The 26607-nt window shown below is 37.9% G+C and overlaps 2 protein-coding genes across 2 annotated transcripts; both read left to right on the top strand.

Annotated features, from left to right (window-relative positions):
• The first annotated feature begins 121 nt into the window (after nucleotides 1-121).
• LOC117326734 lies at nucleotides 122-12204 on the top strand. The gene is made up of 9 exons (XM_033883456.1): nucleotides 122-799; nucleotides 1460-1613; nucleotides 2762-2880; nucleotides 6674-6866; nucleotides 7770-7915; nucleotides 8353-8506; nucleotides 9118-9306; nucleotides 11389-11514; nucleotides 12078-12204. Exons 1-9 carry the CDS (start codon nucleotides 649-651, stop codon nucleotides 12202-12204), a joined length of 1359 nt encoding a protein of 452 aa, XP_033739347.1. The 5' UTR covers nucleotides 122-648.
• LOC117327011 lies at nucleotides 12078-26607 on the top strand. Its single transcript, XM_033883820.1, has 10 exons — nucleotides 12078-12163; nucleotides 15641-15847; nucleotides 17112-17219; nucleotides 18465-18644; nucleotides 19603-19766; nucleotides 20929-21054; nucleotides 21656-21817; nucleotides 22729-22884; nucleotides 23724-23806; nucleotides 25520-26607. Exons 2-10 carry the CDS (start codon nucleotides 15677-15679, stop codon nucleotides 25747-25749), a joined length of 1380 nt encoding a protein of 459 aa, XP_033739711.1. The 5' UTR covers nucleotides 12078-12163; nucleotides 15641-15676; the 3' UTR covers nucleotides 25750-26607.

Raw genomic sequence — 26607 nt, 5'->3', positions numbered from 1 at the left:
TGGATATCTTATCACCCGAACACATCATTGTTGATCCATTGGCTCATGTCTTAAGAAATGAAAGTGATGATTCTGGAGAAAGTGAATATTTCTCTGCTGAAGAAGAACAGGACGAGTGTTTTCTTGATGAAACTTTTTCTGGAGATGATTCTGATGATCATACTCAATCTGTGGATCCTGTAAAGGAGAAGGTTACATCACTGTGTACATTTAAAGTTGATACAAGTTCAATGCCCTCTAAAGGACGCAGTAAAAAGCAGAAAAAGAAAAGGAAAGAAACAGTCAAATTAGAGGGTCCGGTACTTCCATTTGGTAATGCTGACTATGTAGATGTAGATTTTCTGTATTTGAAGGAAGAATTATCACTATCTACAGCAAGGTGTGTATTTGCTGAAGTTCCATCTCTGGTAGAACTTTGCATATTTGCATCCAGAAAGTTGCCACAAGGGCAGAAGAACACAAACATTGATTCCGGGGGGAATTAAATCAATCTTAAGACTTTCCAACAGTCGTTTAGGACTACAGAAGATTCAGTTATCATGGTTGTTTAAGATACTTCCGTTTATCGAACAGAAATTCGCTGACGATCTCAAATATCGAATACCATGCAAACTCCAATTTCCGTATCGAAACATCTGGTGCTCAGATATGTACTCAAAAGATATTGTATCGCGAAATTATGATGAGCATCACTCCTATAATAGGATATCAGCCACATGTTATCTACCATACACGTTTGTTTGGAGCACACAGTATGAAACCCAAACAGATCATCTTACTTTCACTCTCCAACTATCAGGTAAGAGACAAAAAAGAAGAGGTTCGATCCCTGCACTATTTTCACAGAATCTAAAAAAGTCAGAAGTAATTTAAGATCTTTTCCTAAATAACTTGAACAGTGTTTTTCATTAAGAAATTTTTATCGATTCATTTTCTTCATTCTGTAAACTTTGATACGGGGCCATATGAGATTTTCATGTTTTTTGTCAAATGTAAATTTTCAAAACATGTCAAAAAAATGTGTTGCCCGAGTTTTCCTCTGGCCCTGACACCATGTCTGGTGTAGGGGCTTACACCAGACATGGTGTCAGGGCCAGAGGAAACTCGGGCTACAAAATGTGATGTGATAATATTTGTCAACAAACTATTTTATTCTCCACTGACATTTCACTATACAAAAAATGTATATACCATCAAAAGTTTTTTTCTCAAATTCTGATAACTTAAAGACTCAACTAAACTTGAACTAAAAATTCAGTTCCAACAAAAAAAATCCATATGAAATATACCTAAAATTGGTTTCTTCAAATTTTGAATACTTAGGATATCTTGAAGTTTTTCGTGACCCCCGCTGACTTCTAGATAACAAGGTTCAATTGTTTGTTTGTTGATTTGTTCATCTTTTGTTGTAATATGATGCTTTGTTCTAAATATGATATATTTGTCTTATATTTTTTAGCCCTGGCAAATGTTATTGATCTCATGTTGCTTCCAACGGTCCCTCACAAATCTGTAAACAGGAGGCGGGGATTTAACAGCCAATCAGAAGAAGACATGTTGTCAGCTGATATGGAAAGGATGCTGTTACGAATCAAGGCCGAGCTGGAAAAGAAGTAAGTTTTTCAGAAGTGCCGTTCATGTTTGAGATTCAAAACCTACATCATACAACAGTTCAGCAGTAAATGCAGTGAATATTATGTTTTGATTGGTCAGAAATAATGTTAGTTTATAATGAGGAATTCCTGACGAAAGGAAATAACATGTCTGCCCCTATACTGAAAACAAAACTGCTGAATATTGTTTCGTGAAATAAAATTATAGATAACACAATCATTTTATCAATTAACAGGTTAACATAAAAATAAGGTTCAATTTCAGAATCAGCCAAATTCATGTGTAAATTCTACACAATGCTTAAAACTATGTAACTTGCACACCTGTGTAATTTGCACAGGTATTTTTTGGGGTGGAAAAAATGCTTGACAAAACTTTCTAATATCCATAAATTTTGCAGATGAAAAAATTTGACCAAAAATGATATCCAGGCGATCCCAAATTTGATGTATCAAAATGAAATCAAGACAGATTTTCACATTTTTGATAAATTTATGAGAATTTTTATGAGGCCCCATATTACATTGTGACCTAGATATATATATATAGTGCGTAGAAATCTTTGTCTTGTTGGTTCGTTCATCAGATCAGTCCGTCAGTTCTTTCGCTTCAGGGGAAGTTGGGGGGGGGGGGGGGTTTACACGGTGATTTACAGATGTGTAATAGGGGTTAAAACATTTCAGATCATTGCAGAATTGGAGTAAGGTTCTTTATACTTAAGGGTTTTTTCTTAAAATCTGTTATGCTTCCCTAAATTGGAAAATTTCAAGTCAAGGAATTTCATTAAGTTAAGGAATGTTATTTAATGAAACCGCTGTTGAAAATGCATCATCTAAGGCCCTAAGGCCAAAAATTCACATGACGATACACTGATATACAAAGCACATTAGGGGTTTATAACCTTAAGGTCAAGGTCACTTTTACTAAAGCTATAACTTGGAATATACTGTCCAAATACATCAGACAGCTTTCTGAAATATCACATGATGATATCTTTGATATACAGATGTGTAGTATGGGTTTAAAAAGTTTCAAATGTCAATATCAAGGTTGCTATTACTAAAAAAAGAACCAGAAATTTGAAAACTCATCATATACGTACCAATATAATGGTTGAATCAGATGTAATATTTTTGTGTATTTTCAGGTTCCCTCTTACAATAAAGAATCTTTACCATCAAGTACTGCCGTACGTGTTCTGGGCCCGAGGACTCATTTCCAAGGCTGCCCACCTGTTTTCTGATCTAGCATCCAAGGAAGAGAAATGTAGGTCACATAGAGTGGTATGAAAACAAATTAAGGCTATAAATTCAAACATTTATTGTTCCAGGCTGAGTCTGAAATTTTACCTACATCTGACAAAATGATTGTTGTCTGATTTGTTTTCCCAGTAAATAATCTCAGTATTAATGTTAAACTCTTTGACTTTAAGGTCACCTGAGACAAAGTCTCAAGTGACCTATTGTGATCGCCTTTTGTCCAGGGCATCCTGCGTAGATAACATACATTTCAGCTTCGGCTCAGTAACCAAGAGTCTAAGGGCCATGATCTTAGGCAAGTAGCATGCTGGGATAAAGGACTTACAAAGTTTGTGCAAATGAATTACCTTGATTTATTTTCAAGGTCACACGAGTCTAATGTAGTAAATCTTTTTAAACAACTTCTTCTCAATAACCATGATATTAACCCAGCAGCCAATCTGATTAAAATCAGCTGTTACATGGCTACGTTTACTATGCACTATGCCTGAAAGATGGTATAATGTTTTTGTCCCAGTTGTCACCCACTAACTGGTATTTATTGTTGCCTCCTTTCTCTCACTCAGTTCGAAGAGCCAATACTTCTTCATCAAGTGTGTGTATCCATGAGGCCAATTTGTTGTGAAGTGAACTTGAACTGACACAAATTCCAAGCTTGCAAAGTCTGTCTATGTCCTGGAATCATAGATTTAAACAAATAACATACTTGAAAAATGTTTCTTTTTTCACAAATATTAAACTATAATGTCAGTTTAATCTGGATGTTTTGACATATGAAAATTACTGTATAATCAGTATCACTTATCATATTGACTTAAAAGAAACTTGACTCATGTATACTGCAATTTACATGTACCAGTATGATACCGGTAGGGATGAGAGAAATGTATATTAATAATTGTACATTTAAACTTATATTTGATTATCTCAAAATTCATAAAACATCATGCGAAATTTCACCTTATCTGTTAACCATCTCCACAAATACTGTTTTAAAAATAAATCTTCAGGTTTGATCCATACCCTGTGTGTGCATCCACCATGAAGTAATATCATAGCTATGCCATATTGGATGGCAGATATTTGATTTGTTTTTCCATGAAGTCCTGATGCCAGTGTGTAAAGTATGTGCATACATTTGTTTTCTGTTGGAGTTACCGGAATGTCACTGGCAATTGCTGAAACTACTTGAAAAGTATTCGGGGCACGGATTTGTATTTCATCATAAAACTAATTCCATGTAAATGTCATCAGATCTGTTTTCTCTTTGTTTTGTAAAATTGTTCCGGATTGGCGTTTGCACAAGTCATTTGATTCAGTGCCGATGATTTTTGAAGCTGCACTGACAACCTCCCCTGGTTGGGATTTAACTAGTATATCTAATATGGACTTTTCTACATTTTCAGATTTCATTATTGCTTTACATATTTTTTTGTGATCTTCATTCACAACTAGTTCTGTTTTTTTCCCACTTGGATACCATACTGATATCTGAAAAAGAAAGTCAAGCATGTCATATATACTATACATATTTATTTAAAATCACTTTTCAACTCGAACTCAATTCAAAGGTAAATTTCAAGATAATCCAACTTTCTACACACTTACAGAAACTGACAAAATAAGTGAAAATCATCATGTAAGGTGCTTTCCATATTCATGACATTTTACAAGCAAATAAAACTAATTTTTTTTAAATCAATTTTAACATCACTTTATATTAAATGATATATGCCATCTTTTTTTCCATTAAACATAGTCATTTCTTATGATATTAAATAAAAATATTACAAATATCTAATTATTCATGGCATTTAAAAATTCAAATTATGTTTGTAAACTTACTACAATAATATACCTTTCAGTCCTTTGATAAACTCAACTACATGTACTCTGTAAGAGACTATTTCAAACAACATGCTGTGAACCTGCAAGTAAACCAACACACAATGCAAGAACTGATAACAAGAGGAATTACTGAAACATATATTTTTTTATAAAAATGAGTAATGAAAGCAAAATCAGTTTTTCTGTTAAACATGTGTTGGGAACATGTGTATTGGAAGAAATTCAAGAATAGACTGAGTTTGCATACATTGATCAACCAAAATTAATAAATAAATAAACATTGAATCTTCAAAATAAACAAACTCAAATTTACAAATCAGAATTTGAGACACACATTGCAGGCCTATTTAAAATCAATTCATATTCACCAATTACTGACCAATGGTGAATTTTTGACAGAATGCAGTACAAGTTATTCCACTTAACAATAATTTGAAACATTAAACAAATATAAAGAATTAATAACTGTCAATGCATAATAATGTAACAGAGATTTGTGATAATGTTGATTTAATTTTAATGAGCATTACCATAATTTCATTTTTTTTCAAGATTTTGTTGTACTGAAAAAAAACTACTGTAGAGACTAGTACTGTATACTGTATGTTACAAGTTTGATTCATTTTTTGATTGTTTTTGTTTTCTATCAAGCAATGCCAAGCATGCATAAACAAGGACTTAGATATAACATGATAGAACAGTAATAACAGACTGTCTGCTTTAGGAAACTAATTGAATATTACCCCATTGTTTATACCAATGTCTATCAAATAAACTTGAAACTCATTAAATCTGTACTGTCTATATTTCTCTAACTTGATCCAGTGTCTTACCTCAACTTCTCCATGGCAATCTGATCTCGGAGTAGGATGCTGAGAAAAACCTAAAGATCTCCTTGCTGTTTTATTTTTAGGGGTGGTGATTGATGTAGTCTTAGTAGCATGGTTTGTAAATGGTGCAATTTTAACAGGTGTCACCTTGATTGTGATGGGCGATGAACATCCCTTACTTTTCTTCTGGTGTTGCATTACGGCAGGACTGCGTACCATCCTTTTCTCGCATGTCCCCACTGACGATGGATTTAATGACCCCGTAACCACGTTAAACTTCTTAACCATGTCGGTTCTGGCATTACGAATTTCTTTTTCTGCTTTACTCAGTCGATCACATTGCCGATAACACTTCTGACAAACACCGTTGTCTTGGACTTGGTTTTGATGGAGGCGTAGTATCAGGAACGCTTCAATTCTCTGCACTCGTTCAGAATTTAATTTAAGCTTTCTTTCATAAAATGTTTCAATTGATGTTGTTCCATCTGTGTGAGTGAGCGTTTGAGTAAAGGAAAAACCACAAAGTATGCACAAATTGCAAACCCCGTGCGATTTCCTAGGTGTCGTGGTCAACGACGCACCTAGGGGAGCCGACATATTGTTTTGAATCACTGAGCTCTGTTCGATTACTCTCAGATCTTATCATGATTAAGCGTACCGCCACGAGGAATATCGAAGCGCTGGACAGATTTTGCCAGCGGCAATGTGATTGGCTAATCGAAAGGTCACCTGAACGTGACCCTGATCGGAGCACCTTCAGATGTTCAGGCGTAGTGCATAGTAAACGTAGCCATGTAACAGCTGATTTTAATCAGATTGCCCAGTAGCAACTCCCAGATATTGTAAAAAGAAAATCGATACTCTTCACAGATGCAGTTGAAAGGTCTTAAGGTCCTTTACCAAAATTGTGAATTTCATGACCCTTGGGTGTCATGTTTGAGCCTAGTGAGGGGTTGGCCCAACTGACCCCCAGTGCTTATGGGCGGGGGCAAAAGGTGTCAAATTGACAGAAATACAATGTATTACAAACTCAAGGGGCCTCTTGTATTTAGCATAAATACTTTATGATGACCATCCCCAGTGCAGTGAGCTTGCAGTTATAGATTGCAATTATCGTTTCAGGCAGAATGAAAGCACGATATTTATACGAAGTCGGGAGGATGTACTCGCACTTTGACGAAGCTGAGACAGCCATTGTCTTTTACAAAGGGGCGGAGGATGCAGTTCTGGCTAAGTCAAAACACAGAACAGAAAGAATCATCAGAGAAGTTGAACAACAAACCAAAGACCTGTGTGCTGATGCCTATGATCAAGGGTAAAATTAATTATTTGTTTTGAATCTTATTAAGCTTACACTATGACAATACAGTCAAACCTGCTCTAATGACCACCTGGCTATATTGATCAATTTGCTGATTCCCCGTGAGATTTTACAATATAACAACCCTCTGTATAGCCACTACCTGTCTAATGTGACTAATGATCAGTGATTTTGAAATGGGGCCACTCATTTATTTTCTATAGCGACCAATTTCTGTCAGCCATTTTCTTCTCTCAGCAGTCATTCCTCATAAAACCCCAGACTATAGCAACCAATTTCTGTCAGCCATTTTCTACTCTCAGCAGTCATCCCTCAAAAAACCCCGGACAACTCAGACACTTTTCCCTTGCCTGATTATGTAAACGAAAGAACCACCAATGATTATTATTACTTTAGCTGCCCTGATCTGGGGCTTGGTGAGGGAGGAGTTGGTCACCACGTACCAGTACTTCTCGAGAACTTTACAGGGTAATCCCATTCATGTTAAGGGTAAGATTAATAGAATCTAACATGGGTCTGTTCCATGGATGGGGAAATCTCAACCTGAGTGTAAGAGTTCGGCTCGGCTGCACGAGGCTTCTGAATGCTGGCCAGCCAAACACTCACACGAAGATTAAGATTAATAGAATCTAACATGGGTCTATTCCGTTGACAGGCTTGCAGAGTGCTGGCCAGCCAAATTTTTATACAAGGGTTAAGATATCCTTGTTCATTGATCATGAACAGCTAAACCCTTGTTTGATGAATTTGTGACAGAAAATGTGACAGGGTTTCACAGCACTGGCCAATGTTTGATTAAATTTGTAAATAAAAACTTTGAGCTTTAAACTAATACATGCCTTACAAGGTGAGACATGTGATTATGTATAATTGTTTTTATTTTCACTGTATCTATAGACCAATGACCCGACTCAAAGCTGAGCAAGCATCCAAATCATGGACTCTCGCAATCCACTTTGCTGATAGAGAACGATTGCAGACTCCGCATCCAGGAATATATGCAGCAGAGTCTCTGTTATGTTTCCATGCCAGGATCGGAAGAGGTATGTTACAACTTCTCTGATTGGTTGTTCACAGGACTAATGCCTAATACTACAATTAGCATATTGTTCTGCTTTCATTGAACAAATTTGTTTCAATTTTGACATAAATATCCTGAGGTTACCCGAATATTTATTGTGACGTACCAATCCAATGGGGCCGCGGTGGCCGAGTGGTTAAGGTGTCCCGACACTTTAACGCTAGCCTTCCACCTCCGGGTTGCGAGTTTGAAACCTAATCGTGGGGCAGTTGCCAGGTACTGACCGTAGGCCGGTGGTTTTTCTCCGGGTACTCCGGCTTTCCTCCACCTCTAAACCAAGCACGTCATTAAATGACCCTGGCTGTTAATAGGACGTTAAACAAAAAACAAATAAACCAATCCAATGGTGATATAAGCTTGATCAGATATTCATTGTGTGTATTTCGTGTGGTTATTCAGATGATGTGAAGTCATGGCTGCTTTCCTGTGTGGAATGCCTTGAGAGGATCGCCCAGAGTTGTCCTGCGGTCTACTTCTACCTGTCACAGATATATGCCTGGGCAGGAATGACAAAGGATTCGACGACAGCCTACAGAACATATGTCAACAAAGGGTGAGTAATGGGTGGCTTCCTGACCCCTTTACCACCCACCCCAACCCAACTCACTCAGGATGAGTACTGGGTGACACTCTTTCACCCTCAAACCAACTCACTCAGGATGAGTACTGTGTGACACTCCTACACCCCCAACCCAACTCACTCAGGATGAGTACTGGGTGACCACCCACCCCCAACCCAACTCACTCAGGATGAGTACTGGGTGACATTCCTTCACCCTCAAACCAACCTCAACCCTCAAAATCAACCTCTGACAAAGGGAAACATTTAAACACTACCCTCCACCCAACATACTCAGGGTGAGTAATGGAGGGTCACTACCTCTGTCAGAGGGGAACTTTTACTTTTAGGAACAACAACAATGTCACTGTTACCAGTTTATAGCAGAGGGCCGGTAAGGGACGTGTATCACTTTAGCAACACCCAGTATGACTGTTGTCTCATAGATTGCATGCTTATATCGTGACTTGGCCATGTGAATGTAAATAATGTTTTGTGTTGAATTTTGTGAGGTACTGATCCTTATGTTATCTGAACATTTTATTGTGACATACTGATCTTTCACAAAAAGTGTAAAATAAGTTGATAAATATTCTTTGTGGTAGGTATGTAGGGGGCTCTACTCTGGCCCCAGGACAAGAGACAAGCAGCAGTGGGAGGATATCCAGGCAGCCCTGGGGAGTACTACTGCTGATGGTCCAGAGGCCTTTTACTGACACCCCTAAACCTCTGTCTGTACTCTGGAGGACCAGGCTGGGACCTCCAAGGTTCTCCAATATCACAGAGCAACATGTGTAGGTAGAAAGTTGGTTTTCTAGTGTAGACAAATAAGGTCATCCTAACAGGAGAGTGGGCTGTCAGGTTCTATATAGTAAGGAGTAGACTTGAAAGTCAGGGTTTCTTCTAGAAATAAAATGGATGTCTATAAAGTCAGATTCTAATGAAGTAAGAATGGGCAATCTGAAAAGCCAGAGATTTTTAACACTCGTACAACTTCTTCTGTTTAAGATATTTGGCAGATATCTTCCTGTAGTAAAGATCATCAAGTATATGAAAAAAATGACCTTGACCCATATTAAAGGTCACATGGATCAAATTTGTTAAAATACTAAAATGACTTCTTCTGATTAAAGAAAAGGTCTAGAATCAAGATAATTGCTGTTTCTTGGAATTGTGCATAATAAAATTTCAATGTGAAATAATCTTGACTCTTATTCAAAGTCACTAGTAAAGTACATGAACAACTTCTTTCCATTATCTGTAAGACAGAAACTATCAAAGAAGTGAATACCAGGTCAGTGATGCAGGCCCATTGGGCCTCTTGTACTATAGAATGATAAGGGTGTCTAAAAGTCAGGTCCTACTGGAGTTAGAAGTATAAATATATTTAATTTTTGTACTATAGGGTTGATGTGCTACTAAGTTTTGTTCTTTGTAACTACAAGGTCCAAAGACCTGTTATTGGGCTTGTAGCATGCTATGATGAATGGCTGCCAATTTTTTTTAAATAAATGCCCTTGGCCTTCTTTCAAGGTCACATGGGCCAAATGTGCTTAAATCTTTAAACAACTTCTTCTTGAAAACCAAAAGGCCCAGGATCATGGTATTGTGCCATTACTATGCTGGGCTAAAAGGCTACTAACATTATCCTGTTGGATAAATGTATCTTTAAACAAATTCTCAATAACCAGGAGTCAGAGGGTCATGAAATCAGGCCAGTGACAAGTTGGAATAAAGGGCTACCAACAAATGAATGACCTTTACCAACGTTCAACGTCACAGGGGTCAAATGTGTTAAAATCTTAATAGCGAAGAGGCCCATGATCATGCTATTGTGCCAGTACCATGCTGTGCTAAAGGGCTACTAAGTTTGTTCAAACGAATGACCTTGACCAACTTTCAAAGTCACAGGGGTCAAATGTGCTAAAATCTTTAAGTGACTTACTGTCAATAACCAAGAGGCACATGGTCATGATATTAGTTAAGTTCACAAAAAATACATGCTGGTGTCAAAAACCAAAATCAATTTACAAGGTAATTAGGCCCAACTAGTAATGTCACATTCAAATTTTGTATCTTTTCACTGACAAGCATTTTATTACATGAATATTTGTTATGTCTATATGAAGCAAAGTTGGTTGGATTTAAACAAGAAGTCAACTGACTAAAGATCAAGGTCACAGGATCAAAGTCAAGGTCATTTGAACCCAAAGTTCAAGCACAAATATTATCTCTGACAATAGCTATGACTGCTATTGGAGTGTGGTTCAGTTGAAACAAGGTAAAACTGACAACTAAGTACTCTACTGGTATTTATTTAGCCTAGCAAAAAGGGAGGTGGAAAGAAACGAGAGTCACATCAAAGAACATATGTACCAGTATAATGTATATTGTTCATGGCTTGTTGATGATTATGGGTGGATATGCAGATCATGCTGACCTGTCAGTGTTCTAGTTAAATGAATAAACTACTGGGACGAGAAGTGTAAAAAGTGTAAGTTTAAAAGCCAAAAAATCTATCGGAATACATATCAGAACTCCAATGACCTTTAAGTCCCAATGGGCCTTTTGTTTCTTAGTCTAATGTCTGATTTTGTGCTGAAGGAGCTGGGAAGCTGACATGAGAAGTGTTAAAAATGTTGGTTTAAAAGCAAAAAATCATCTATATCAGAACTAAAGTGACCAATAAGGCCCAATGGGCCTTTTGTTTCTTAGTCTAATATCTGATTTTGTACTGAAGGAGCTGGGAAGCTGACATGAGAAGTGTTAAAAATGTTGGTTTAAAAGCAAAAAATCATCTATATCAGAACTAAAGTGACCAATAAGGCCCAATGGGCCTTTTGTTTCTTAGTCTAATGTCTGATTTTGTGCTGAAGGAGCTGGGAAGCTGACATGAGAAGTATTGATGTCAATCTTACACTGAGTAAGGATGGAAAAATTACGGGAGACTTTGAGATGATACTGCCCTCGATCAGAGGAGTACAGTTAGACCCACACACAGGGTGAGTACCAGGGCAGAGTTTACAGCTATTTCCTGCTGAAAAAGTCACACAATCCCAGGGGTCTTAAAAGTGATAAATGTATTCCTACCCAATAATGTTTTTAGTCTTTAATTCATCAGAAAACCTACTTTTTTTTGTAATCAGAAATTGCTATGAATATAAAGAAAGAAAAAAAATTCTCTCCCTTCAGGTTTATGGTAAAAGAAAATGAACATATATGTGTATAAAAATTGAAAAATTGTTCTAGATTTCTTTGACAATAAAAAGAATGCAATGCCAAATGGACCCTGTTTCATCACTTTTAAAACAATCACTATTGAGTCTTATAAATCTATGAAACAATATAACAACCTTGAACTAGATCTTACTATACTTAATATGTTTAACTAAGGTTATGTTCGTTCTTAAGACTGCCTCAACTATGTTAACTACATGTATGACGTAAAATATGACTGTGGCTTTAGCAAGAAAGACTTGAAGCAGCTTATGCTTCATGGTAACAGATGTTAACATGATAGCTTATAGAAGTGAAAATATAAATCAGTGTTCTTTTACTTGTGCAGAATTCTGTGTTTCCCACATGTGCCTGTCGAAACTGTGACATGGAAGTCTTTCTACGAATTTAACATGGAACGTCAGTATTCTACAGGTGAGTTCACTATTAAGTATACCAAAGATCTTAAAAAGTAACAATCGTATTCAACCTAATAATCCAACCTGCCCTTGTAAGCACAACCCTGCCTTTTTTCCAGGAAAATCGGATGGTACGCTTTTGGAAACATATACTGTATAACATAAAATGGTTATTATGTATAAACTCTCGCTGTTTTCATGGTTGCTATGGTACCACAAATATAAATACAACTGATGCGTGGGCTAACTACGAAATAATTTGAAAAATTTGATTGGTTCATCAGGTTGTCCGAGTTACAAATATAAATTGGCTCATCAGGTTGTCCGAGATGAATTGGCTCATCAGGTTGTCTGAGATGAATTGGCTCATTAGGTTGTCCGAGATGAATTGGCTCATCAGGTTGTCCGAGATGAATTGGCTCATCAGGTTGTCCGAGATGAATTGGCTCATCAGGTTGTCCGAGATGAATTGGCTCATCAGGTTGTCCGAGATGAATTGGCTCATCAGGTTGTCCGAGATGAATTGGCTCATCAGGATGTCCGAGATGAATTGGCTCATCAGGTTGTCCGAGATGAATTGGCTCATCAGGTTGTCCGAGATGAATTGGCTCATCAGGTTGTCCGAGATGAATTGGCTCATCAGGTTGTCCGAGTTACAAATATAAATTGGCTCATCAGGTTGTCCGAGATGAATTGGCTCATCAGGATGTCCGAGATGAATTGGCTCATCAGGTTGTCCGAGATGAATTGGCTCATCAGGTTGTCCGAGTTACAAATATAAATTGGCTCATCAGGTTGTCCGAGATGAATTGGCTCATCAGGTTGTCCGAGATGAATTGGCTCATCAGGTTGTCCGAGTTACAAAGATAAATTGGCTCATCAGGTTGTCCTAGTTACAAAGATAAATTGGCTCATCAGGTTGTCCGAGTTACAAAGACAAATTGGCTCATCAGGTTGTCCGAGATGAATTGGCTCATCAGGTTGTCCGAGTTACAAAGACAAATTGGCTCATCAGGTTGTCCGAGATGAATTGGCTCATCAGGTTGTCCAAGTTACAAATATAAATTGGCTCATCAGGTTGTCCGAGATGAATTGGCTCATCAGGTTGTCCGAGATGAATTGGCTCATCAGGTTGTCCGAGATGAATTGGCTCATCAGGTTGTCCGAGATGAATTGGCTCATCAGGTTGTCCGAGTTACAAAGATACATTGTAAAATGAATGAAAACAATAGTTAACAATCACAACATTTGACTTGATGACTTTGACTGTCAGTGTCAGCTGTATCGATATCTTACCTACCTGTCGGTGTCAGCCGTATCGATATCTTACCTACCTGTCGTTGTCAGCCGTATCGATATCTTACCTACTTGTCGTTGTCAGCCGTATCGATATCTTACCTACCTGTCGTTGTCAGCCGTATCGATATCTTACCTACCTGTCGTTGTCAGCTGTATCGATATCTTACCTACCTGTCAGTGTCAGCTGTATCGATATCTTACCTACCTGTCGGTGTCAGCTGTATCGATATCTTGCCTACCTGTCAGTGTCAGCTGTATCGATATCTTACCTACCTGTCGGTGTCAGCCGTATCGATATCTTACCTGTTGGTGTCAGCTGTATCGATATCTTACCTACCTGTCGGTGTCAGCTGTATCAATATCTTACCTACCTGTCAGTATCAGCTGTATCGATATCTTACCTACCTGTCGGTGTCAGCTGTATCGATATCTTACCTACCTGTCATTGTCAGCTGTATCAATATCTTACCTACCTGTCGGTGTCAGCTGTATCGATATCTTACCTACCTGTTGGCGTCAGCTGTATCGATATCTTACCTACCTGTCGTTGTCAGCTGTATCGTTATCTTACCTACCTGTCGTTGTCAGCTGTATCGATATCTTACCTACATGTCATTGTCAGCTGTATCGATATCTTACCTACCTGTCGGTGTCAGCTGTATCGATATCTTACCTACCTGTCGGTATCAGCTGTATCGATATCTTACCTACCTGTCGGCGTCAGCTGTATCGATATCTTACCTACCTGTCATTGTCAGCTGTATCGATATCTTACCTACCTGTCGGTGTCAGCTGTATCGATATCTTACCTACCTGTCGGTGTCAGCCGTATCGATATCTTACCTACCTGTCGGTGTCAGCCGTATCGATATCTTACCTACCTGTCGGTGTCAGCCGTATAGATATCTTACCTACCTGTCGGTGTCAGCCGTATCGATATCTTACCTACCTGTCGTTGTCAGCCGTATCGATATCTTACCTACCTGTCGGTGTCAACTGTTCCGATATCTTACCTACCTGTCAGTGTCAGCTGTATCGATATCTTACCTACCTGTCGGTGTCAGCTGTATCGATATCTTACCTACCTGTTGGTGTCAGCTGTATCGATATCTTACCTACCTGTCGGTATCAGCTGTATCAATATCTTACCTACCTGTCGGTGTCAGCTATATCGATATCTTACCTACCTGTCGGTGTCAGCCGTATCGATATCTTACCTTCCTGTCGTTGTCAGCCGTATCGATATCTTACCTACCTGTCGGTGTCAACTGTTCCGATATCTTACCTACCTGTCAGTGTCAGCTGTATCGATATCTTACCTACCTGTCGGTGTCAGCTGTATCGATATCTTACCTACCTGTCGGCGTCAGCTGTATCGATATCTTACCTACCTGTCGGTATCAGCTGTATCAATATCTTACCTACCTGTCGGTGTCAGCTATATCGATATCTTACCTACCTGTCGGTGTCAGCTGTATTGCTATCTTACCTACCTGTCGGTGTCAGGTGTATATCTTACCTACCTGTCTATCACTACAGGAGAGCTTACTTGAATGATATCAAGGTGCTCCCCAGCAGTGTCAACAAATACATCTACCTGTGTCGGGGTAAAATCTTGTCATCTCTTTTTTGCACTCACCATTGTTTGTGTTTGTCAACAAACAGCTTTTGGCCCTCCAAATGAAGAGTTCTCGTCAATTTTCACGCATAATTTGAACTTGGGTCGCTCTTAAGTTTTTACATTTACGTAGCTTAAGGAGATATTTACATGCAGTTTTGTGAAACGGTCCATACATATTAAGTTACGAACAGGGACTCTCTTACACATTAATTGTTACATCCGGGTGTAAGTTACACCCTGTTTGTGAAACGCTCCTCAGGTCATAATAAAAAAATATTGACCGCCATGTAACTGAGCCATGTGGCTCGAGTGGTTAAGGTGTCCCGACACTTTATCACTAGCCCTCCAACTCTGGGTTGCGAGTTCGAAACCTACGTGGGGCAGTTGCCAGGTACTGACCGTAAGCCGGTGGTTTTTCTCCTGGTACTCCGGCTTTCCTCCACCTCCAAATCCTGGCACGTCCTTAAATGACACTGGTTGTTAATAGGACGTTAAACAAATAAAAAACAAAAAACCTAATGAGAATTGAGGAATATTGGACCATGTCTAATATTTTTTCATATATACTTTCAGGTTGTGTGTACGGACCTACGCTTTACTCCAACCCCTATGGAGCTGTACTGTGATCACCATGGAAACAGGATTCACCTTCTCTGTTCCTCTGTGATGACCACCAAAAAACAAGCCGAACTCAATGCCGACATTCTTATCTGGACAGGAGCAGATGGGCGAAGGTCAAAGGTTAACCTAGATGTAAAAGTCAGAGAGGCTGTGTATAAGGTAATGGTAAAATATGGTAAATGTCTAGGTATCAGGGAATAGGGTTTATGGATACTATGGGAAAATATTGCAACACAATTCAACCTAGTCAAGTATAGTGATATACAATATGTACATTGCAATATTCTGCATGCACAGATTTAGACAATGAATTTTAGCTCATCTGGTCAGAAGGGCCTGTGGATGAGCTTTATCTCGTGGTGCGACATCCATCCTCCTTCCATGCTTACATCATGCGTTGGGGACGCAGTAGCCGATTGGTTAAGGTGTCCTGACACTTTATCACTAGCCCTCTACCTCTGGGTTGCGAGTTCGAAACCTACGTGGGGCAGTTGCCAGGTACTGACCGTAGGCCAATTGTTTTTCTCCGGGTACTCCGGCTTTCCTCCACCTCCAAAACCCTGGCACACCCTTAAATGACCCTGGCTGTTAATAATTATTAAACAAACCAAACCAAACCATCATCCTTCAGGTTTACACTACCAGTTATAGACCACTGAGCAGGTGAGCATCCTCAGGTGAAGGGGAACCAATTTTGTTAATAGGGTAGGTCTGGTCCCCTAGGGGCCTGAGGGGCAGGGTCCAATAAGGGAAATTTAGCAAATTCTTAAATCTCCTTCCTCAGTGAGAATGAAAGATTTGACCCAAATTTGGTCTGAAGCCTCCTTTGGAAAAGGAAAGCCAATTTTGTACACGTAAGTGGAGGGTATGGCACTCCAGTGGCCTGAGGGGCAGGGACCAATAAGGGAAAGGTAGCAAAATCTTTTAAATCCTTCTTCTTTTGTAGGATTGAAAGAATTTGGTCTATATTTGAAGCATCCTTGGGTTAAGTGGAACCAATTTTGTATACACGGAGGCTCTGGATGGCCAGGAGCCTGAGGCATTGCCATTAGGGGAAATTTAGATACCAAACTCAATCCTAATTCCTTGTTCTCTCTTCACTAGGCATAACTGGATTTTTTTTCCAAATTTGGTTTAAAGCAAATTCTTTTCAAATCCTTCTTCTCTATTTTCTGGGAATAACAGACTTTATCCAGATTTGATGTAAAGCATCCTGTGGAGGGGGATGTTTTAAACTTACTTGTAAACTTTATTTTACAGCAATTCTGAATCAAATGGTATCAACCACCGACCATTAGGGGGAATATAGCAAACTCTTTGAAATCCTTCTGTAGAATTTTTAGAAATGTATTGCCAAAGTCACTAAAATCTTGTCAATTATTGCAGTAAATTTAGGATATTTCACATTGATCTTTAATTGCAGGAGGTAGACAAAAAATGGTACACTTTACATTTGGATGAGGAAAAGCTTGAAAAATGCAGGAAAATACTGAGAAAATGCTTCGAGACTGGAAAATTCATGAATGCCAATGTAAGTGAAGAGTGTTCAAACAGCTGTGTTGGTTAAGGGGGCCATTATAGCTCAGTCGGTTAGAGGGCTGACGACGTAACCTCAGGTGAAGATCCGTGGTGCATGGTTCGAAATTCCCTACCCATGTCAGTTTGTGTTTCTCAGAAAATCAGCCAGTTTGTGCTGCTGTGGTTGTGTCTATATATGGTCAAGACACTTAACCTAACTGATCTTAATAGCATGCAGTGGGCCTCCTGTATGTTGTTCAGTGAGGTAGTCACCAACTACTACAAGGAGATCCTGCCTCAAAATGACCCTGACTGTTCACAGAGTGATAAACCCAACAAGCACACAAACAGACAAAAAATTTTGGTCAAGTCAAAATCAAACTGAATTACTACCTCTGCTGTTTGATAGGATCCGTTTTATGAAGTGGCATATAATCACTAATTCTGAACGGTTACTCAATAATGCCCTTTCAATTAACACACTCGAAAAGGGAAAAGCACTAGCAGTAATTCCAATGCATGTCTGTTGTTTACCAATGCCTTAGCTAAAGTCATCAATGTCAACAAAAATGAAAAGAAAAGTGACATCAATGTTGTGGTGTGAGCATTTCCGAATGTGTTATGACATCATGAATAGCCACATGGAATGTCTGATTTACCGATCTTTAACAAGAAACCATTGATTTGTATAAAGACACCCACATTTGAAATTAAAACCACAATAAGTTGCTGCGAACAGGGGACGAAATGAGTAGTAGGCTAATCTACTACCTCCTCAAAAGCACGAATTCTACAAGAGGTCGACTAAGACGACTCCTAGCGGCAACCACAGTAATATGTAAAATGTATATTCAAAAATATACACGTTTAACCTGAAAAGTCCAGCTTCACGTTAGCCTGAGTTTCCTCTGGCCCTGACACCATGTCTAGACATGGTTTCAGGGCAACAGGAAACTCGGCTAGCTCCACATATGAAACTGTACTATAATCTTTTTGATACCGAAGCATCTAATGTCTGGGGTAATTAAGGGGGAAAAATTATGTTCAGTTCATTCAAATTTATCAGCAACAATAGATTTAAAAATTCATCTTTGTTGTACCACATTTTTTGTGACAAACGCAGTCTTAACTTTTGGACCATCGCTGTCTGCTGGCCATGGTGTCATGTTAGAAGAGGCGGTTTGCAATCACAAAACAGCTTATGATGCCTTTTTTTCTTTTCTTTTTCCTAGTAACTTTTGATTTACTCTTTTTGCAGAATATCAGCATCTTTGTTAAAAGGGAGAGCGCTACAGCCAGGAAAGGACAAACATCACGACGGAAGTATACAGCAGAACCTTTCACCTGCTTTCTGAAGACTCCGGGTCGCTTTTCTAGTTCCATCATTATCCCGATCTTAATCCAATCTAATCAGGTTCAGAATGACATGTGTTTTGTGGTGAGTATTATATGTTATCAAGTGGGATGGAGGGTGTGTCCTTGCTGTAAGTCAGATGACAGTTAAGACCCATGGGCCTGTTATTATCATGTATAACAATGCACATGCACAGCCTGCAGACATCACACACATACTAAAGATATCACACACACGACCTACAGACATCACACACATACTTCAGATATCACACACACAACCTACAGACATCACACACAACCTACAGACATCACACACAACCTACAGACATCACACACAACCTACAGACATCACACACACAACCTACAGACATCACACACACAACCTACAGACAACACACACACACAACCTACAGACATCACACACACAACCTCAGACATCACACACAACCTACAGACATCACACACAACCTACAGACATCACACACACAACCTACAACCATCACACACACTCAGACTCACACATCACAACACCTACCATCACACACCACCTACAGACATCCACACACCACAACCTACAACATCACACCACAACCTCAGACACCACACACCTACCAGACATCACACACAACCCCTACAGACTACACACCACCTACAGCATCCACACACCCCTACCTCAGATATCACACACACAACCTACAGACATCACACACACAACCTACAGACATCACACACAACCTACACACATCACACACACAACCTACAAACATCACACCAAACATCACACACAACCTACAGACATCACACACACACAACCTACACACAACCTACACACATCACACACAAAACCTACACACATCACACACAACATACAGACATCACACACACAACCTACACACATCACACACATACTTCAGATATCACACACACAACCTACACACATCACACACACATCACACAGACATCACACACACAACATGCAGATATTGCAACCCCACAAATGTCATTGTCATTTCTCCTATTTTATTATGTTTTGTTGACAGTTTGTGGATTGCTCATCTCTGGAGACATTCCTTGAGCCAAAAGTTTGTATAAAAAGTTATCGCAATTTTTATACCGGGGATCCTTATTGGGATTCCTCGACTCCTGTGACCAGCATGCTGTCCCTACCTCATGCTGACCTTGTACCTCTTGCTGTTTCATCCAGGTTTGTGATCAAGACTCGTTTTAGTAAAAGTTATTATTGATACATTCTGATATACTGCAATTCACTTATATTTCACGTGAGATTTATTTTTGCATTTGATATGCAAGGATAGTATCAAGTTTGAATCCCGTATGAAAATAACGCATTTGGATGGCAGCCAATTTAAGCTATCAATTACCGATATATGACTCAAAAAGCTCATCATTTGTGAATTAAAAAAAGTCATTTCTAGATCAGTGTTGACGAAATCATGTATTCACGAATATATCTGAAGAGGTAAATTCTCAAAAGAAAATATTCTTAAATCTAAATGATTTACAGCATATAGTTATTTGGAGTCAGATTATATAATATACTTTTTTAGTACTCTGACACATATACATAATTGTAGGTATATAAAGATTCTTGGTTTTAAGTTTCCATTTAATCTTGTTCCAGTCAAAACTTAAGACAATCTCTCATTGAATCTTCTGTTTTGAAAAAGCAGTATCATTTTCAGAGGCTGTGTAAGGATCATATACATACTGGTTGATAAACTGGGTCATGATATTTGGTCAGTAGCATGCCGGGATGAAGGGCTTCCAAGTTTGTTTAAATGAATAACCTTGAATGAAGTTCAAGGTCACAAGGGGTCAGATGTGTCAAAATCCTAAAATGCCTTCTCAATAAATGAAATGCTCAGATAAATGATTTAATGAGCCATTGAAGATGAAACAAATGTTTTTTTCTTAATTGTCATCTTTTAACTTGCTCTTTTATATTTTATACAATATTACAAAACTGTATCCATTCAGGGCCCCAGTTGTTAAAAATGTTAAAATAGGTGATTAGCTTAATCATTTGATCAGCGAAAATCTCATTTTTCCTTTACTTAAAAACTAGTGTATGTGAATTCTTTAAAATAGGCAGGCAGGAATAGATTGAAGAGTATGTGTTATGAGAAGTTTCATAAAACTTTGTATCAAGGATGAACTTTTGTCAAGGTTTCAGGTTGCAGAATATGTTTGAGCTTTTTTTTTTTCACTACTTGTAGAAAATATAAAGATAGTGCAACGTACAGTGTGCTAGTTCTGTATACATATGCATTGTCATTTGAGAATGATAAAGAGTCATGTGATCAGACCATGAATATTCATATTGTTTAAAATCAAAACTTTTTCAGTGAAGTGATATACTATGACAAATATGGAGAGGAATTTGACAGAGTGTTTATGTCTGATGTAAAACTGGAATGTGGTCCACCACAGGTGTACAGGAACCTGGTGTATTATGTCGACCAGGAAAACAGGTAAATTATATCAAAATAATATACAATTCACCACATATGTAATTCATACCAGCTATGTTATAAAAGATATTATCATACCTCATGTTTAAAACAGTTCCTGTGATTAGCCAAAAGGCATCATGTGACAGGGAAATAAAACATTGTATCTCCCTGGAGTGCATGCCCCTATGGCGACCATCATGTTCTGTTGCAAGGAGTTGTCTCCCTTCCAGTTGTTTACAAATGGCAGACAAACAGAAAAGCAAAAGTTTCTGTGCTGTCAAAGAAGCAGAAATAGATAAAATTCTGTAAGCAAGATTTCTCATAACATAAAAATATTAACGAATGTACATGCCAATTGTTTAATGAGTTTCTTACCGAAACTGTCAATAACACTTTGACTTGGAATTATATCAATTGAGTGACTGGGATCACCAGGGTTTATAATGAAAATGATATTTCATATCTTCTTATGCAAACTTATTGTTAACGAGATATTAAATTACTAAAAAAGTTTTTATGCAAACTTAATTGTTAACGAGATATTGAATTACTAAAAATGTTTTTATGCCAGCTTCATTGTTTTGTGTTCTGTTTATTGCAACATTTTTATTCATTTTAGCCTGGTCCAAGGTCTGAATGGGAATAGAACGGTTCTGGAACATTTTGCCTTTGTAAACAAAATGGCTGTCTGTCGCAATGTCATTATCATGATGAACTTGGAAAGTCTTATTTTTGCTGACGCCATAAGTCTTCTCCCATTGGAAGTACTGCTCAGTGACAAGTAAGAAACATTTGTGGGAGTATAAAGGGTCAGTATAAAAGTTGGTTTGGTTACACATTTGCCTTTTGCCTGGATGGCCGGGGTTCAATTCCTTGACCGGTTATGAAAAAGTATGGGGTCATCTGTCAGACAATGTGGATTTTTTCTGGGTACTCCATTTTCCTTTCATATGTCCATCCGGGTCAACATAACATTTTTGCACTTTTTGTAGTATAATTGTAATATCATATATAAACACTTGTACGAGAACACCTGTGTGATGTCACATTTGCAAAGATACTACAGTAGTAAACGTGTACATGAGAAACTATCTAAGCAGTTATCAATTATTTTGTCAACAGATGTATTTTGAGTTCCCACCTCATCTGTACATGTATTTACATTCCTTTTTATCTCACCAGTAAACAGTAACTGTAAACTAATGCTGTTGCCCCATGCATTGTCGGTGTCCCACTCCAAAACTTTAAAGTTTTTGAAAGGCTTATAAGCACATAAGTTTATAACACCCCACATCCTTCCAGTTTGGGATATAGAGGTCTAGGGGTGATGTTATGGCAAAATAATGTGGATATATTCAGTGAATTTTTTTTTTTTTTTCAAATTTTACTGTTTTTACTTCTTTTTTTTTCGCATCAAGCCTTAGGTAATTTTCCAAAATTATTTGCTTTGAATCATCTTTGAACCAGAAAGCTAAATACAGTTGTATTATTTAATTTAAAAGTTGAACAGTTGACTTCCATGTATGGTACTGAGAAGGCAGGTCCCAAAAGGAAAAATGTTTATCATATACCACAACAGCTTAAATGAAAAAGTGTTTTGCCATTATTACAAGTGAGCAATACAGGCCCTCTGTGCCTTTTGATTTGTACCAGTATCAAATCAATAGATACATTGGTTATATTTTTCTACAGAATCACACCCTCACTACCAAATGGAGTAGATAAAGAAAGAGTCACTTATTTTAAAGTGATTGGTGAAAAGGAGATTGTCAAGGACACCGGAATCAAGTACAACTTGGTAGCCATAGCGATTGACTCGCATTTGGTTGTTGTGGAAATACCACTTTGGTAAGTCTTCTACTGTGCCAAACACTTAAATGACCATAGTTTCTAGAAGATAAGTTTGTAGGCTCAACCCAACCCAAGGGTCATGTTTGTAGGCTCAACCCAACCCAAGGGTCATGTTTGTAGGTTCAACCCACCGGAAGGGTCATTTTTTGGGCTCAACCCAACCCAAGGGTCATGTTTGTAGGCTCAACCCAACCCAAGGGTCATGTTTTGGGCTCAACCCAACCCAGTGGTCATGTTTTGGGCTCAACCCAACCCAAGGGTCATGTTCGTAGGCTCAACCCAACCCAAGGGTCATGTTTGTAGGCTCAACCCAACCCAAGGGTCATGTTTATAGGCTCAACCCAAGGGACAAGCCTAACTCAAAGGACAAGTTTGTAGGCCAAGCCCAAGGGCAAAGTTTGTAGAAACAACCCAATTTTTATGACCAAGTTTGTAGTCCCTACCCAAGTGTATATTAGATATATTAGATTAAAATTTGACCAATTTAATGCTTTAACCAAACTAATTTCTAGTAGATGTCTTGAAGTATGAACATATATCATAGATATATAGGAATTATGAAAACTTTGAAGTCTACTTCAGAAAAATTGTCAGAAAATAGTTTTTTTTTTTTTTAACTAGTTAATGCTTAACCAAACTTTCCGCTTCTAGATGTCTTGAAGTATGAACAAATATCATAGATATAGGAATTATGAAAACTTTGAAGACTGTATTACTTCAGAAATATTGTCAGAAAAGAGGTTTTTGTAAACATGATGTCATGAAGACTTAATACTTCAGAAATATTGTCAGAAAAGAGTTTTTGTGAATATGATGTCATGTTGTTTGTCCATCAGTGAAGAGCCAGAGTTTGTTGAGATAACGATGTGTGTAGAAGTGTGTGGCCTCGCCAAGGATATCTGCTTTATCAGTCCTTATTGTAAGTATGATATTTAGGATATTATTACGTAGAAATGTACGTCTTCTTTCTGATATATACAGGCTGTCAAACGGTTCTTAAGTTCCTAAAAATCCTGGGTTTTTTTAATTTTTGCTCAAATTCATTTAAACATTTTGCATTCAAGGATGCTCAAACTCATTTAAAATTTTGAATTCAAGGGAAATCATTGAAAAGGTATAATTTTTCATGTCAATTCCAAATTTTTTTAAAATTTAACTCTAGCAATTTTGAAAATGCATTAAATGTGTCCTAAAGTAATTTGCAGTTCTGATTTTGCAGTAAAAGGCATTTGACCTGTTGATCCATGTGTCAAGTTTGTTTAATGGTTGTGACTTTTAATGTTATAATCAATAATAGCTGAGACAATATGGAACCTTGGAAAACACCCTTCCTGTACTTAAAGTATTTAATATGCGAGTTTCTTTATTGTTAAAATTGCAAAGTTAAGTATATTTAAATGCCTAAAACTTTCCTAATTTAGTTATTAAATTCCTAATTCTAGCCTTGTATTAGCCGTAAAATTTCTTAATTCTATCCCAAAAATCTGCCCTCATTTTTTGTCTGAAAGTATTGGATAGCCTGTATATACTACTTGCTGTTTCTATTGTTTTAGTTATAAAAAATGCATGGCGAGCCTAACTCAAATTGTCTATACACTGACATGCATGATATTTTGTATAATTTATGAAATTTCTTAGTCATATACAATCAACATATGTATGACTATAATTCGGGTAAATGTTTTAGAGAAACCACTCTCAAGTTGAATACATGAATTTAAAAATTACCTTACATTGTTTTGCTTTCACTGTCATAATCGCAATCAAGGGAAAAATCGATATTGACAATTGTTTTCCATCAACTCATTTTCATCGTCAATAATAATTACTTAACAATTTTCAACATTCAAAAAATGCATTTCTCACATAATGTCCAAGATAAAAGAAAATTTCATTTTTTTTTTTCATTAAACATTATATAGTTGTATCTATAAAAATGGGTTATGTTTCCGTGTGGGGATATGATAGATTTTATACGATTATGATATTTTGCATAATTCTTAGATATGAGGCTGATGTTTTGCAGCAAAGTTGTTGTTTTTTTGTGAAAACACAGATTAGTCTCTCATTTTGCTTGTTCAAGATTTGTCTGTCATCCCCTAGGGTGTGATATCACTGTCAACCCCTAGGGTGTGATTTCTCTGTCACCCCCTAGGGTGTGATATATCTGTCATCCCCTAGGGTGTGATATATCTGTCATCCCCTAGGGTGTGATATCACTGTCAACCCCTAGGGTGTGATATCTCTGTCACCTCCTAGGGTGTGATATCTCTGTATACCCCAATATTGTGTTACCTTTCAATATTTCAAAAAATGTTTGAACGACTGAACCCTGCATGAATAAGTAGTAAAAGGAGAAAAATAATCATCTCCGACCTTGAGGAAGTGACGGTGAAATCTCCAACCGTCAGGATAATATTCTTGATTATCTGTTACCCTTGGATTAACAACCACAAATATCACCCATCAGACTGGAGATTTCTCTGTCACACCCTGAAGGTAAGGGGAGAGTTTATTAGTCTCTTTGCTGCGAGACTCCATTTATGTCAAAAATTAAGATGGCCGCATACATGAGATTTAATCATCTTCTCGAACCTATCAATTCAGCTGTAACATCAATTTCTTTCTGCAGGTGGTGTACTGGTGTCTGTTGCATCACATTCTTTTCCACGGGAAACACTCCATCATTTTGACTCCAGAGGCCGACTCCAAGGACTGTTACCAGGACTTGGTAAGGGACCACGCTCCTTCCTCCCCCTCATGCTGCCAATCAAAACCGATGGGGCGGAGTCAGATAGAAAAGCGTGGCACATATACATGAGAGACGGACATGATGGAATCTTGTGTGTTATCCTGGAGTAGCGGTCGCGCTGGCCGAGTGGTTAAGGTGTCCCGACACTTTATCCCTAGCCCACAAACTTCCTAATTATATAGGTTTCCCTCTGTCCCTAGATATCATTTTGACTATTAAGGCTATCTTGGATTTTGACAGGTGAAGTTTGTTGCATTGATTTTGTAGAAAGTAGATTTTACAAACTTCTTTTGTAGTGATGCACATTCAATAAGAAAAACAAGATGGCGACCGATAGGAAAGTTTTATGGCTATTCTCAGGAAGGATATCATTGTCTCTTTCTCAAATTTTGTATGTAGACTCCGCTGAATAAATCATGTAGCAATTTTTCAATTTCTATGACTGATGCTGATAAATATTTTGAATTTCAACAGTGGAAGGTAACATTTGTTGTTACTGATGACAATTATCCTGTTTCTGTGAAGATTACCAAGTTTCTGTCATGTTACAAATGACAATTCTCTGGTTTCTAGGATGTTGGTGAAAACAATTATCCAGTTTCTGTGAGGTCACCAATGACAATTCTCTGGTTTCTGTGGTGTTACCAATGACAATTTTCTGGGTTTCTGTGATGTTTCTAATGACAAATTTTTCTTATTGATATGATGTTACGGATGACAGTTGTCTTTTTTCTGTGATCTTGACGATGAAAATTTTCTGGTTTCTGTGATGTTAACGATGACAGTTTTCTGGTTTCTGTGATGTTAACGATGACAGTTTTCCTGTTTCTGTGATGTTAACGATGACAGTTTTCTGGTTTCTGTGATGTTAACGATGACAGTTTTCTGGTTTCTGTGATGTTAACGATGACAGTTTTTTGGTTTCTGTGATGTTAACGATGACAGTTTTCTGGTTTCTGTGATGTTAA

The sequence above is a fragment of the Pecten maximus genome, chromosome 5 (genome assembly GCF_902652985.1).
Source record: "Pecten maximus chromosome 5, xPecMax1.1, whole genome shotgun sequence".
NCBI lineage: Eukaryota > Metazoa > Mollusca > Bivalvia > Pectinida > Pectinidae > Pecten > Pecten maximus.
Note: the sequence above shows the minus strand (reverse complement) of the source record. Positions and strands in the feature narration are given on the sequence as shown.